Consider the following 13,690-nt stretch of genomic DNA (forward strand, 5'->3'; position numbering starts at 1 on the left):
TTTGTCAACCAGCAAATACGTGTACCATTGTTATTCATAAAAACCCTTCCTTTGCATGCATTGAAAAACTGTCATTTTATCCAACTAAATTGGGTCTACACATGTTCCTTCTCAAAAACTATGGTTGAGAGAACTAAAATTTCAAACACTATGGTTGAGTTATCTAAAATGTATAGTAAAAAAAAGAAAAATAGAATATGCATATTAAATATTTGTTTAAAAAGTAATATTTAGCAAATTATAAGAAAAGAAGCACCAATCCATGTGAAACTTAGATTTAGAAAGAAAAAAAAATCTATCATTAAAGAAATGATTTCACATAATAATAGAATATGCATATTAAGTATAAAAAAGGTTAATTATATAATTCAAATATAAAAGCATAATGTTGTGAAAAAAATTATTGTTAAAGCATAATGACGTGACAAACTGATTTTAAAAAAAAAAAAGATGAATTTACGTAATAGTATTAATTATAAATACTCAAGGATATAACAAAAATAATGGTTTATAAGGTAATTATAAACCATCATCTTGGCATAAAAAAATATATCTAACTGTTACATTAATTCCAGAAACATTCGAAAATAGTTTCGAATTTTTTCCATAGTTTGGTATAAATCTCTAAATTTAAAAATTTATTATTTTAGTTTCTTTTACTGTAACAGCACTGTATTTTCATAATTAATAATATCACTTTAAGCTATATATATATATATATATATATATATATATATATATATATATATATATATATATTGTTGTGAATTAATATATACAAATTAAACTTTAAATTTTTTTAAAAAAGTTATATTAATGTAATAACATTGTGTTTTCATAAATTTATAATGGTGACTCATTCATAATTTTTTTCTTTCAAATATCAAAAACACATTTTTATAGACTAAAGTTAACTTACATACAAGTGATTTCAAAAACTGTATAAAATAAGCATTATACATTAATTTATATATAAATTATTTTTAAAATACTATACATAAGAAAAGTGTCTATAACAAAAAACAAAACATATACATTTTTCACTCTCTTTAATGACATCACCTTAATTATGTAAAAGTAAAGTCTTTATAATGATTACCAAGTTCATAGTGCACCATCTTGAATAACTTTTCCTTTTGTGATATATATATATATATATATATATATATATATATATATATATATATATATATATATATATATATATATATATATATACATTTGGAATGCTTATAAGACTAAGAGTGCATTAATCTTGATTTGTATTGTAATTAACTGCTAATTAACCATATCACATGCTTCACGACACACTCATTCATCATCATATAATAGTGTTTTTATACTAATCTCATTCTCTTTCTTCACCAGCACACTATATTAATTATGATTAAACCTAAAATATTTTATTTCCTTCTTTTCAACAATTCTTTCTTTAATTTTGATGGCAAGTGTGATCACAATGATTAATTCATTATTTTGGCAGTTGGTCACATTACGCAATTCCAAACAAACAAGTTCAACCAAGAACTGTTATGATTTTGCTGAATTTAATAAAAAAATGTTAGATTTTACTTATCTTTTGATCATATGTAGTTGAATACAAATTTTTAAAACACTAGTGAACAACGTTTATAAATAAAAAAATAATTATATGAAATACATCAGTAATTAGTAGTCAATACGTTCATCATTCATAAAAATCTTAGATGTGAGTTTATGATTAATCAATGTACTTCCCAAAAGATTGGTCCTGTCATCATTAAGTATATTATTTTTTGTGGTTGAAAAAATAGAATAAGATCATATGGTTATAGTAAAAGGATCCTAAAATATCAATAGGATGAGACTTGAAAACAAAATATAGTTAATCATTAAGGTATATATGTACATATGTATAAACTATAACATTCAAAATATGTATCATATATTAATAAATTGTTAGTCTAATCAAAGTAAAATAAATTAGACTCGGTAATAATGAAAACTTTTGGATAATTTTTTGTGTTTGCCCTTGTAAGTTAATTCTGGTTTCATAAGTTGAAAATTCCCCACCACCACAACCATTTTAAGGTTATTGCTTCTTGTAATTCTACAATTACTAACTGCATCCTATAATAATAATAATAATAATAAATATCTAAACATTTTTTTATTATTGCATCACACCATCGCTGTTGCTTTTTGCTGATGAAGAGAAAGAAGAGACAAAATACGAAAAAATAATTCATTTAAAAAAAATCTTTTTAGGACATATTTGATGTGTTCCGTAAAGCTTTTTCCAAAATACAGTTTATGTAGGGGTGTTATAGAAAACTCATTTAAAATGTATTATATATTATATATATTAAGAAATTGTGTTCGTAATTTTTTGTTCAAAAAATCTAAAGAGATTGTTCCAAAAAGTTTTCAAAATATATGATTTAGAGGTCCTTTTTCAGAGAATAAAAAGGTCATTTTGAAAATTTGAGGAGTGTGGACAAAAAAATTGTGGGCTGGAGGAAACAAAAGCCCCATTTTGAAAGTACTTAAATATTAACTAGCATAACACAGGTGCTATCGCGTACGTGTGTATGCATTTTTTAAATATACGTGATATTATATTAGTAAGTGATAATATTATTATGTTATTAAGTTAATATATATTAAAATTATATTTATTAAAAATAAAGTGAAATATATCAGAACAGATAAAAGAATAATCATTGATAAATAAAGAAGAAGAGACGAAGTAGAAACATCTGATTTTATAAAAAGTTTGTAAAAGTAACGGTCAATTTTTAAAAATTTAATAAATTATTATATTTTAAAGGGTAAAATCGATATTTTGAAAAGTGGACACAAAAAATAGAATCCCCTTTATATATTCTTATAGATTAAGAGTTCAAATACATCTAATATAACTCAATCTTTCATTAATCATATTTTTCATAATTTATTATTGGTCAGATTAGATCAAATTTATTTATTCATTGTTTAAATATTAATTTTATAAAATTAATGTGATGATATTCAATTAAAAATTTATAAGTTTGATTTAATCTATTTAATTCAAAGAACTAAGTTACATCAATACGATTATTTTTTGATAATTTTGTTTTGCAATTTGATCTGTCTAGTTGCTATCGGGCTAGATTGAACTAGTTTTGATAGATCTAAGTACATTTTATTCAAAAATTTTAAAAAAACTCTTAGGTTTGAAAAAGAAAAATGTAAAAAAATTAGTCAATTTTTAACAGAAATTAATTACCGATCAAACACACTAATTCTTCCCATTAAGAAAATTGCACAACATTGGCTCGGTTAGGTTGTCATCATCAATGATTAAGAAATTTCAAAAAAATTATATAACTATAATTAGCACACAAAATAATATATATTATAGATGGCTAAGGATTGCACCCTGAAATTGAGCAAGATATCATAAATAAACAAGTTGATTCCACGACTAAGAATTATAAAGTAACAAATCTCAATGAGAAAGCAACAAACGATAATTTTGTTTATTTTTATGTGTTCATCCCTCTAGAAAGATGTTCATTTATTATTATTTTATTATTATTATTATTATTATAAGTATTATAAAATAATATTTTATAATACACATTCCATGGGAAAACATATCACAAGGATGTAACTGAAATCTATAGAAAGATTTTGAAACAGGGTCTTGATCAAACTGAAAGATTGCATTAACAAAATAATGCAAATGTATGCTACCAGAGTGGTTGAAGTGATACAAAAATAACAGAAAGTTAAATTACAAAATGGGAAAATGGTAACAAGAAATCAGTATTTTAAAGCACAAAAACAAAAATCAAGGTTCATACCACAGGACAAACATATTCTGTTAGCAAGCAAATAAATGTTCTAGAGCTACAACGTTGTTTAATCATACAAGTATTTACTGTTACTAACACCATCATCAGAAATCCTAACAGGCATATCAAACATTTCCATATGCTTTCCAGAGAGCTTCTTTGATCATCCTCAGTGGTGCTGTTGCTGCTCCTCGAAACTGGAAAAAGAAAAGTTCTGAAAGTGTTCAAACTTCTACAATGGTTAAAAAAGTACTAAGAAACAAAGATGCAAGGTCCTGCTCAAAATAACTTACTCTTCTCCCTTCCTTTCTACAAATCAAAGAAATACAAAAAGAAAGGGATTATGTATTATTGAGTATGTAAAAATTATTACAAGAAGTGTATTAATACACAAACTAACCCTAAAAGTCATTAAAAGTCACAGGTAAATGGACCTAAAACATGAGCTTATACTTACACTTTGAAGGTATATTATGGAACAAATGTTTGAATCATAAACACTGATGAAAAAGTGAGATGACAAACCTTAGATTTAAGTGTCAATGAGAGAACACCATCACTTGTTGATGATTCAACTGTGTGAGCATCTAAATGTAGGTTGTTAATGGTATCCATGATATCGTAGAGAATGTATTCCCTGTAAGGACATTTCATCTCAATCAGAACCTCCTGCTCCTTTACCTTCACTTTCACATCCAATGCCTTTGCTTCTTCACAAACAATTCTTTCTAGTTCTGTGTCCATTTCATCAAAACCACTGGCCTTCCTCTTGTTCATCCAAGGTTTCACTCCCATGCAAATCTTTCTGGTGCCATAGTTATCAGACATCTGTTCCAGAACATCAGGGCATTTTCTCCTTGTTCTTGCTTCAGTATCTGCAACTTCCATGTAAGATTCTAGCTCTTCCACTCTAGTCTCAAGCCTTTTCAAGTACTTAATTGTGTCACCAAGAATTGATATCTTCTCCTCCTGCATCACAATATTCACTAAGTGACCTCATTGAAACATAGTATTCACTATCCTATGGTAACATTAGTTTTGGCAGATGACAAGCAAATAAATACCTCACTTATAGAAGATGGAGCCAAAGATTTGACAACCTGAAAGTTTTTAATTTCTCTTTTCTTATCAGATAATGTTTTTCCCATGAAACCATCACCAGCATTTTCCAATTTACTAGTCCATTCCATTCTGTCACTCTCTTTCTGTGACTTGCGGGAAAAGTAACTTCTGTGCATGAAGGGGACCTTAAACAAAGTCTTCTTTAACATGCTTTGGTGAAACTTTGACCTCTTCCTTTCAGAAACTCTCCCTTTCTTCCATTTTGCAAAACTAGATTTGCAATTCGAGTTACCGGCATAAGGGTTTGCTTTGAATGTTGACGAGTTCCCCAAAATAGCGCAAAGGGTTCTGATGTAGCACAAGTCTTCATCAGCTCCAGCATCCAAGAATCCTCTCTTTGGTCTGTAGCAATCTTGAAGTTCCAAAAGTTGAGTCTGGCCTTCATTCTTGGAATCCTTGCCTTGGTTCTCAGAAGCTTCCGACATGCAGTCACAAGAACTCAGGGAATCAGGAGCACCAATGACTAAGGCATCATTCACAAAATGAACTTGAGAGGGCACACCATTCATACCATCAATCATGGATTCCATAGGGTAATGGTGCTCACAACCATCAGGAAAATCCATGTTAGAATCTTCATTGTTATCACCTTCTAACCCATTGACAGGATCATGATTATCAAATTTGATTTTCTTTTCAAGGGAACATGGATTCTCCAGAGCCATTACATCAAACACCCTGTGGTCACTTTTGGTACATGTTGGATATTTGTCATCATGAGGCTTATCAAGCACAGAGGAAGATTTATCAGAACACGTAGGCTTTGAGATTTCTAAGAAGCAAGCCTTCACATGTTGGATCAGATTAGGGTCCTCGATAACCTACGAAAAATGAACAGTAACAGTGTTTACAAACATCACAAGTAAGTGCTACCTATTTTCATATAGATTCAACATTGAAATGATAATGAATCTTCATATAGAACACAAATGTTACCAGTTCAGTTGAACCTATCTCAATAACGCCTTTCTGGTAGGGAAAACACACCACGGTCTGTGGAAAACAGGTTTAACACACAACATCAACGTTAATATCTATGTTTCAGTTATACAAGATTATAACATAGTAAGATTTTACTTAATTTGGTTCCAAGTTTCATAGTACTTGCATTCAAGAGAACTTAGTTTTCATATCTTCTACAAATTACAAATATATTTTCAACTTTGTTTGCATGGTTTTCAGATAATAAAATATAGTCTTCAGATAATGAAAAAAATTTGAATCTCAAGAGAGAGTCTCATACCTGAATTGACGCACTCTGGATACATCAATTGATGTCAATGTCCACATGAAAAAGTTGTTGAAAATAAAGAAAAAATTAGTACTCTCTCAATGTCTCTACAAAATAAAGTATTAAGCTATATATAATATGATACGATGAATTAATAAAATGATTTATGTATACCCTCTGTTTTGTTTAATCCATAATTTATTTTAAAATAAAGATAATGGGTTTCCTGTTTAAGAAAAATCTATAATTTTATCAAATTCTTAATTTTGTTAGTTTTAATTGATTCGATTTTTTTACGACATTTCAAATGAATAAGTAGAACTAAGATTCAATGAAACAAAAAAAAAACACAAATTTAAAATTAAATTATTTTTAAAATTAAATTAAAATTTATAGAAGATTAAATTAAATTTTTCATTTTTTATTACCGCATTTTGCTTTTATGTATGTTCGCGTATTATCTCCGTCCGATGTGGGGCCTCTGTCAATTCACTCTCTTCCAACCAAACTTTTGTGTCATATTTGTACACATTAATGTTTGAAATTACTTTGTTTGTAACCAAAACAAAACAAAAGAAATAACAAGAAATCATTTGGATGTAACAAATTAAAATGAATACTGATTTTATGTGAACTCACAGAGTTAAAACATTAAAGGTAAATCATTTTACTTTAAAACTAATTTTATAATTTGTAAATATTTTGAGGGAGCTATATATTAAAATGGGACCCAAATATTCATGATGGATTTTTAAATGATAAAAAAAATAGAGGCAAATGGGTTTTCAAATACAGCTATGATAAGGACCAATTGCACATGTGGTCAGGGTTCCATGGTGTCATAAAAGCAACTGCAGGGTCTTGCAGGGACAATCCAATGCCCTAAAACTTTTAGTTACACTTTTATGCAAACTTTTTTTTTTTTTTGGATGGCTAAGATTTTATTCTGTGATTGAAGAATCCTGTTCTGCTGGGATACACTACAGAAAAAATCCTCTGCAGTTTCTTTAATACTCTGCACAAAATGTTCATTCTTTAATTACTTTAAAATTTAATGAATGTCAATATATAAAGTAAATATATGATGCAGTGGTACTCTCATGAATTTGGATGAAATGATTTCAGATGACACACAAAAAGGCCCAACATGCACCACTTTCAGTACAGTATATATCCACTCACAAAATCAATTCAGAATTAAGGGTTATGCTCATCATCCTATGCCAGTAGAGTCATCAGCAAAAAGCAAAAAGAAAAGTGGTGCAAAGTTGCAAACTCTTATTATTATCAGACTCAGTTTTTTTCTTTTTAATCAAAAGAATCACTGAATGATAGATAAATAAATTCAATTCAATGACTTTTTTTAAGTTTTAGTAAACTTTAAAAACCAGTAATAAAAATACATATGAAGAACAGTAAGTCACTGTGTTGATTGAATCAAATTCAGAAGTAAAATCCAACCTTTGCTAGCAAAGAACGAGAGAAAATTTTACTATCTGCATGTTGAGCATCGCATAACCAGATTGTGTCACCAATTTCCAGTGTTCTCCCCGGCAAACTACTTGACAAGGGAAGGAAAAATCTTCCATGGTGAGACAACAAAACCAGATCCAAAGAAAAAAACCACAAAAAATTGCACAGGAAGGGTTTGTACTAACGAAGAAGGAACTAAGAATGTTGGTACCTTTGATTGTGACCGAAAACAAAGGACATGCAAACCAAGTAATACCACTCCAAATCTGAGAGATCCTCTGGAGCTAATGCAGCAGAAGGCCTTTTGGTTTGTGGATCAGCTTCACCTGCAAGAAGAAACTTGTATAGTTCCTTCAATTGCTCACTCCTCTGCAGACCTATTTTATCAGCTTTCATTTCCAATTCCATGGCTTGAACAGTTTTTCTTGTCTTGATGTCTCCATTGTAGTACCCTTCTCTCCATTCCAGCACCCTTTCACACATAAACATAAGTTAAAGTCATGTTCCAATCAGATTAAAACATCATAGATACCAAGTTTTCTTTGTTTTTCCTCAGAATACTTAATGCAGCTGTATACATGGATAAATTTTCAAAACAAAGTGTTTGGTTAAACTGAAACAAGTTAATGATGTTTGATAGACTCTACTCTCTATAAATAGTAACTAAAGTTTTTCCTTTTAAAGTGCTTAACTCAGCTGTATACACTGAATTTAGACCCAAACAAGTTAAAAACCTGGAAAAAATTTGTGTCAGTTCATCCTCACCACACCCTTTTGACTAAACTTTCATACCATTCACATCTTTCTCTTGCACACTTCCATGTCAGTTTTTCACCAATCAAAATTTGGGATTCAAGACTTAACCAAGAGGAAGTGAAGCTTGCAGAAAAGAGACATGTTGGTAGCATATGACAAAACAAAACAAAACAAAAACAGCAAGATGTGTGTGTCTGTGTGTGTGTTTGTACCTTTCTTCAGTGGTTGAAGGTGCCCAGAAGATCCCATAACTCCATTGAATGCTTCTCACTGCAACAGCAAGTTGTGTGCAAAGGTTTTTCTGCATCTTCTCATGCATTGGACTTCCCTTGTTGGCCATTGTAGTTCCTCTGAAATGTCATCAAAATGCAGGACTATCACTTCCACTAAGTGTTACTATCACTTTCTTCTTTTGCTCACAAAAGAAAACAACACACGTTTTTGTTCTTTGGTTTCAACCCTGCTCACTCAGTTAATGGTTAGTGTTGGTGAGAGAGGGTGTTCATCCCCTTTCTCCTCACAGATCAAAAATGAATTTAATTTTCAAAGTTTGGTGGATCATATTTCGTGTCCTCTTTCTGCTGTATTATATTAAAAATGGAACTTTTTATTTTGATGGAGATAACATAAATTCTTTTTGCTGAATTTATCTGCAATGGACTTTATATATATATTGTTTCTCAATCATTGTTACTGTGTATATCTGGTGAAGTTAGGTGCTTTTTTTAGTTAAAAGTTAAAAGATTAATTCTTCAGATATCGAAACCTATTTAAAAACAATAAAAAGTATTAAAATAAACAAATCCATGAGTTTATCTACTTTGAATTAAATTTATACTTATATTGTTTATTTTAAAATATGTTGAATATCTTAACTTTTTTATTTTTCTTAAATTTTAAATTTTTATGTTAAAATTGATTTATTATCAAATTTCAATGGAATTAAATTTATTTTTAAACAAGTTACACATTACAAGAATTTCAAAAATTAAGGTAGGAGTTTAACTGTACGTATTATTAGTATTAAATATTTACACCATGAATCACAGTGACTTTTTCAAAAGTACATTTTTTCTTTTAATATCACAAAACAATAATCTTCAATAAATAATAAATTTTTTTAATAAATTTTAAAAAATTATAACATTATGCTAATTATGCTAAACAATATATTTAATTTTATAAGATATAATTACTCATTTAGTTTCCTAATTTTTTGATTTGGTTCAATTTAATCTTTTATGATTTGATGGTTCAATTTAGTCCTCCAATTATTTTAAAAGGTTCAATATAGTATTTTTCGTTAAGTTGAAGTTAACACTGTGTTCAGTCAAATTATGAAATTTTTAATTTTTTTTCTAAAAATTTATAAATTGTCACATATCATGTTATCGTCGTGCCAAGTGATGTGACAATTTACCATGATGACACGTGACAATGGTAGTAATCGTTTTCAATATATGCTCTGTTTAAATTTTTTGTTCAATATAATGTCCCTATTTTTTACATTTTTACCCTTGTAATTTTTTACACTTTAAATCTTGTACACTTGTAAAAAATAAAATAATTTGAATATTTAGGTGTAGTGATTTGATGTATAAATTCAAAAAAAAAAATTAACATGTATATATAAGTTGTAATTAAGCTTATTTACTACCTTGATCTTAAATTGAAGAGAACAAAATTGGATCATTTTAAAAATATGGTACTAAATTGAACCAAAAAAAAAAAAAAATTTCACACCTTGACATGTATCATGTACGGACACGGTGTTAACTCTAACTTAGGAGAAGTACCAAATTGAACATTTTTAAATAATTGGATAACTAAATTGAACTAATAAATAAAAAAAGACCAAATTGAATCAAACCAAGAAATTAGGAGACTAAATCAGTAATTATATCATTTCATAAAATTGGTTTATAAAGTGATGTTTGTATTAATTATAATCTTATAAAATCGTTTATGAAGTGATGTTAGTATTAATTATAAATTTTTCTATTATCTGTGGAAGTGATAAGTCTCTTATAACACTATTTATCACGATACAACTATTTTTATTAAAGTAAAGAATTTGGATTTTGGAGGATTAAATTTGTAATGTATAATTGTAATAGTGCATGAGTGTATTGAAAAAATTTATCAGAATTCGATTTTTTTTTTCACACCTACTTTGCTTTTTTCTTTAATCTAAGGTCATGTAAGATTGTTAGTTGAACATTGATTTCTTACTAGATAAATAAATAGTCTATGTCGGTGCATATTTCTACATAACGTTTATTGTTAAATAATTATATATTTTCTGATAACTTCATAATTCTACTAACTAAAACAAAGACAATCTTTATTTATGTGTATTTAATTTTATGAAAAATATTTAAAAAATGAAAAAATAAAGTAAAATTTAAAATATAATTGCAATGGTATCATAAATTATAAAAAGAATGAATTAAAAAATATTGCCACGTGAGGATGAAGGTATTCCGTAAAAAGTGAATATTGCACAGTATTTAATTCTAATATAACAACTTTTCAATGACTTGCTTTTATTTTTAACTTCTCCCTAGGAATCACAATAATATCTTCCCTCAATATAAAATATCCACATTCACTGAAAATATTTTCAAGAAAACATTTTTTAATGAAAATATGTTTAAAAGATTTAAAATCTGAGAATGACAAAGCACACTTGGTTGGGACCAGGCACACAGGAATCTCAGTGTGCAATATTCGTCATCATTGTCTTCATTTTTCACTTTCATCCCTTTCAATAAAGTGACAAAATCAGAAAATGTTCATGTTCGTGTTCGTGTAATAGTTCAAATCTCACCATTTTTTTAACCAATAAAATAAGTACATTTAGTTGACATTAATCATTCCACCATATGTTTGCACGAATGATAAATGAAATGTTTATCAAGTTACTCATCAACTTGTCTCTTAGTTAATTCAACTTAAAGGGAGTTTGAGTTGTTCTAAGTAAAATCCAAACATGTTTTTATGATTCAGAATTTTTGATAGATTCTATATTGGTATGATGGTTTCAGTAAAATTATAAAAGTAGTTTTTGATTTAATAAATTAATTTATATTCAGAAATTATTAAATAAGTCGTAGTTATTTTTTTAAGATTTTACTAGTGTATTTCGATCGCATATCTGTACATATTTTTTAAATATGTGTAATATTATATTAATAGACGGTGATAATATAATATTAGTTAATATATAAAATAAAATCATATTTATTAAAAATAAAGTAAAATATATAAGAAAATACAAAAAAATAATTGTTGATAAATAGAAAAAAAAGTTTATACAAATAACAGTTAATTTTTAAAAATTTAATAAATAATTGTATTTTAATAAATAAAATTGATATTTAAAATGTAAACACAAATTAAAAAATCCTCTAAAAAAAATCGTTGTAGATAATTTTAATTTAATATTGAAACATAATTCTGTTTGTATTTTAAGTTAGAGAAAGATGTTTTATTAAAAATTATAATATTGAAACATAATTCCTTTTATTGAAAAACAAAAAGAATTAAAAAAATTGTATGTATTTCATGATTGCAATGTAATTTGTTTGAAAATATTGGTGAATGTGATGTGATATAGGTGACAAATTTTTCCAATAATTTAGGCAGTTTTGGAATGGGGTTAATTATAACATATTAGTGCAATAATTAAAGTGTCAGAAATTTAGAATACTAAAAACAAATATTATTATGGATTTGAGAGGTTTCCTAACAAAGACAAAAATTTCACTATCTTTCATGTACATGTTTTTTTGTTTTTTTCATAGGAAGCTCGTGTACTATATATGTTCAACAACATGTGTCACATGTGATATTTTTAATTTGCCATGGATTTGGATTTAGTCATCTTTCAAACAAAACAAAACCAAAGTCAAATATGTAATCATTAATATTAAATAAAATATAACTATAGCTCGTGCTAAATCATGCTTACCCTCTTTCTAATTTTGAAAACACTCACCTTTCTTATAGTTTGAAGTATAAAAAGTAAAAGGATAAAGAAAAGATCACAATAAACAATTATGTAAAATTAGAAATGTATTTAAAGAAAATAAATACATAAACTTTAATGTAACTAATATTGTACTTAGGTAGAAAATTAATTAGTAAAAAAGATAAAACTTTTTAGAATTATTTGATCTCTCTCCGTGTTGTTTGACCTTAAGAAATGTTTGAACTTTTTGTCTTTTCACGTATTTCTTATATAAAGGAGACACATTAAAACACCATCCACATTCACCTAAGAAGTCCCTACCCTACTAAAAATTCATTTTTTATTATAATTCTTAAGAAAAACATACTAGTTTCAATAAAATTTAAAATTAATTTCTTTTTAAAACTTTTAATTAATTTAATTATTTATTTTTAAAATGCGTGAATTTAATATTTTTTTTACTAAAGTTTATTAAATTTATCTGACGTATTTAGTATGTGCATGCCATTTTTTCTTTTTTGGTATTTAACCACGAATTAATTCCTTCATTAGAACTAAAGATGGTTGATTCACATCATTTTCAAAGTTTTTGTCATATGATAACGTAGCTATAATATTCATGCTTTATCTAGCTTTAAAATAGATACTTGTTTACAATAAATGTGATTCATATTTCAAATCATATTATATTAGATATTATTATGAATTTTGACATCTTAATTATGTTGACATCTCAAAATTTATCAATTATTTATTAGTATATAAAATTTATTCAAAAATAAATAATATATTTTATAGTTTTTAAATATACATTCATTTTTTTTATAAAGTACTATTTACTTCATTTATTTCATTTAGAAATATCATGATGACTAAAATTTAAATAAAAAGCGATAACAATATAAAAATGAGATAATATTCTTTAAATGAAAAATTTTATTTTTTATAGATTATATATATATATATATATATATATATATATATATATATATATAATTGTCACTTTATTAAAAACATGAAGTGAACATCTTTTATGATAAAAAAACACACAAAAGGGTGTATATTTATTTAAATTTCAGATAGTCATTGTTATTTTATTTAAAATATTAAAAAAATCTGTTTAAACTTGAAAGAGTATAAATGCCACCACATAAGGGAAGTATCAGCCCTCCAATATTGACTCGGCCACTGGGTTTGAATAATGAAAAAACAAAAATCAAATAAATATCTATATGTCCACAGCCAAATCTGGTTGATGTAATATCAGTGCAGTTAGATAATTATTATTTGATAAAAAAAATAGAATTAAATTTTTCA

The 13,690-nt window shown here is 26.8% G+C and overlaps 1 protein-coding gene across 3 annotated transcripts; it reads right to left on the reverse strand.

Annotated features, from left to right (window-relative positions):
• Positions 1-3,731: 3,731 nt before the first annotated feature.
• LOC114165112 (transcription factor EGL1-like) lies at positions 3,732-8,998 on the reverse strand. 3 transcript variants are annotated; one of them, XM_028049780.2, is made up of 9 exons: positions 8,613-8,998; positions 7,856-8,116; positions 7,633-7,732; positions 6,184-6,198; positions 5,877-5,933; positions 5,452-5,761; positions 4,883-5,355; positions 4,344-4,787; positions 3,732-4,015 (listed from the first exon to the last, which is right to left on the reverse strand). In XM_028049780.2, exons 1-9 carry the CDS (start codon positions 8,738-8,740, stop codon positions 3,944-3,946), a joined length of 1,860 nt encoding a protein of 619 aa, XP_027905581.1. In that variant the 5' UTR covers positions 8,741-8,998; the 3' UTR covers positions 3,732-3,943. The 3 variants fall into 3 exon arrangements, with proteins under 3 accessions (XP_027905581.1, XP_027905579.1, XP_027905580.1); XM_028049778.2 differs by having other exon boundaries at positions 4,883-5,761; XM_028049779.2 differs by having other exon boundaries at positions 4,883-5,761; positions 7,633-7,729; positions 8,613-8,996.
• Between the last annotated feature and the right edge of the window lie 4,692 nt (positions 8,999-13,690).

The sequence above is a fragment of the Vigna unguiculata genome, chromosome 10 (genome assembly GCF_037176805.1).
Source record: "Vigna unguiculata cultivar grain cowpea cultivar isolate G323 ecotype 2 chromosome 10, ASM3717680v1, whole genome shotgun sequence".
Taxonomy (NCBI): Eukaryota; Viridiplantae; Streptophyta; class Magnoliopsida; order Fabales; family Fabaceae; genus Vigna; species Vigna unguiculata.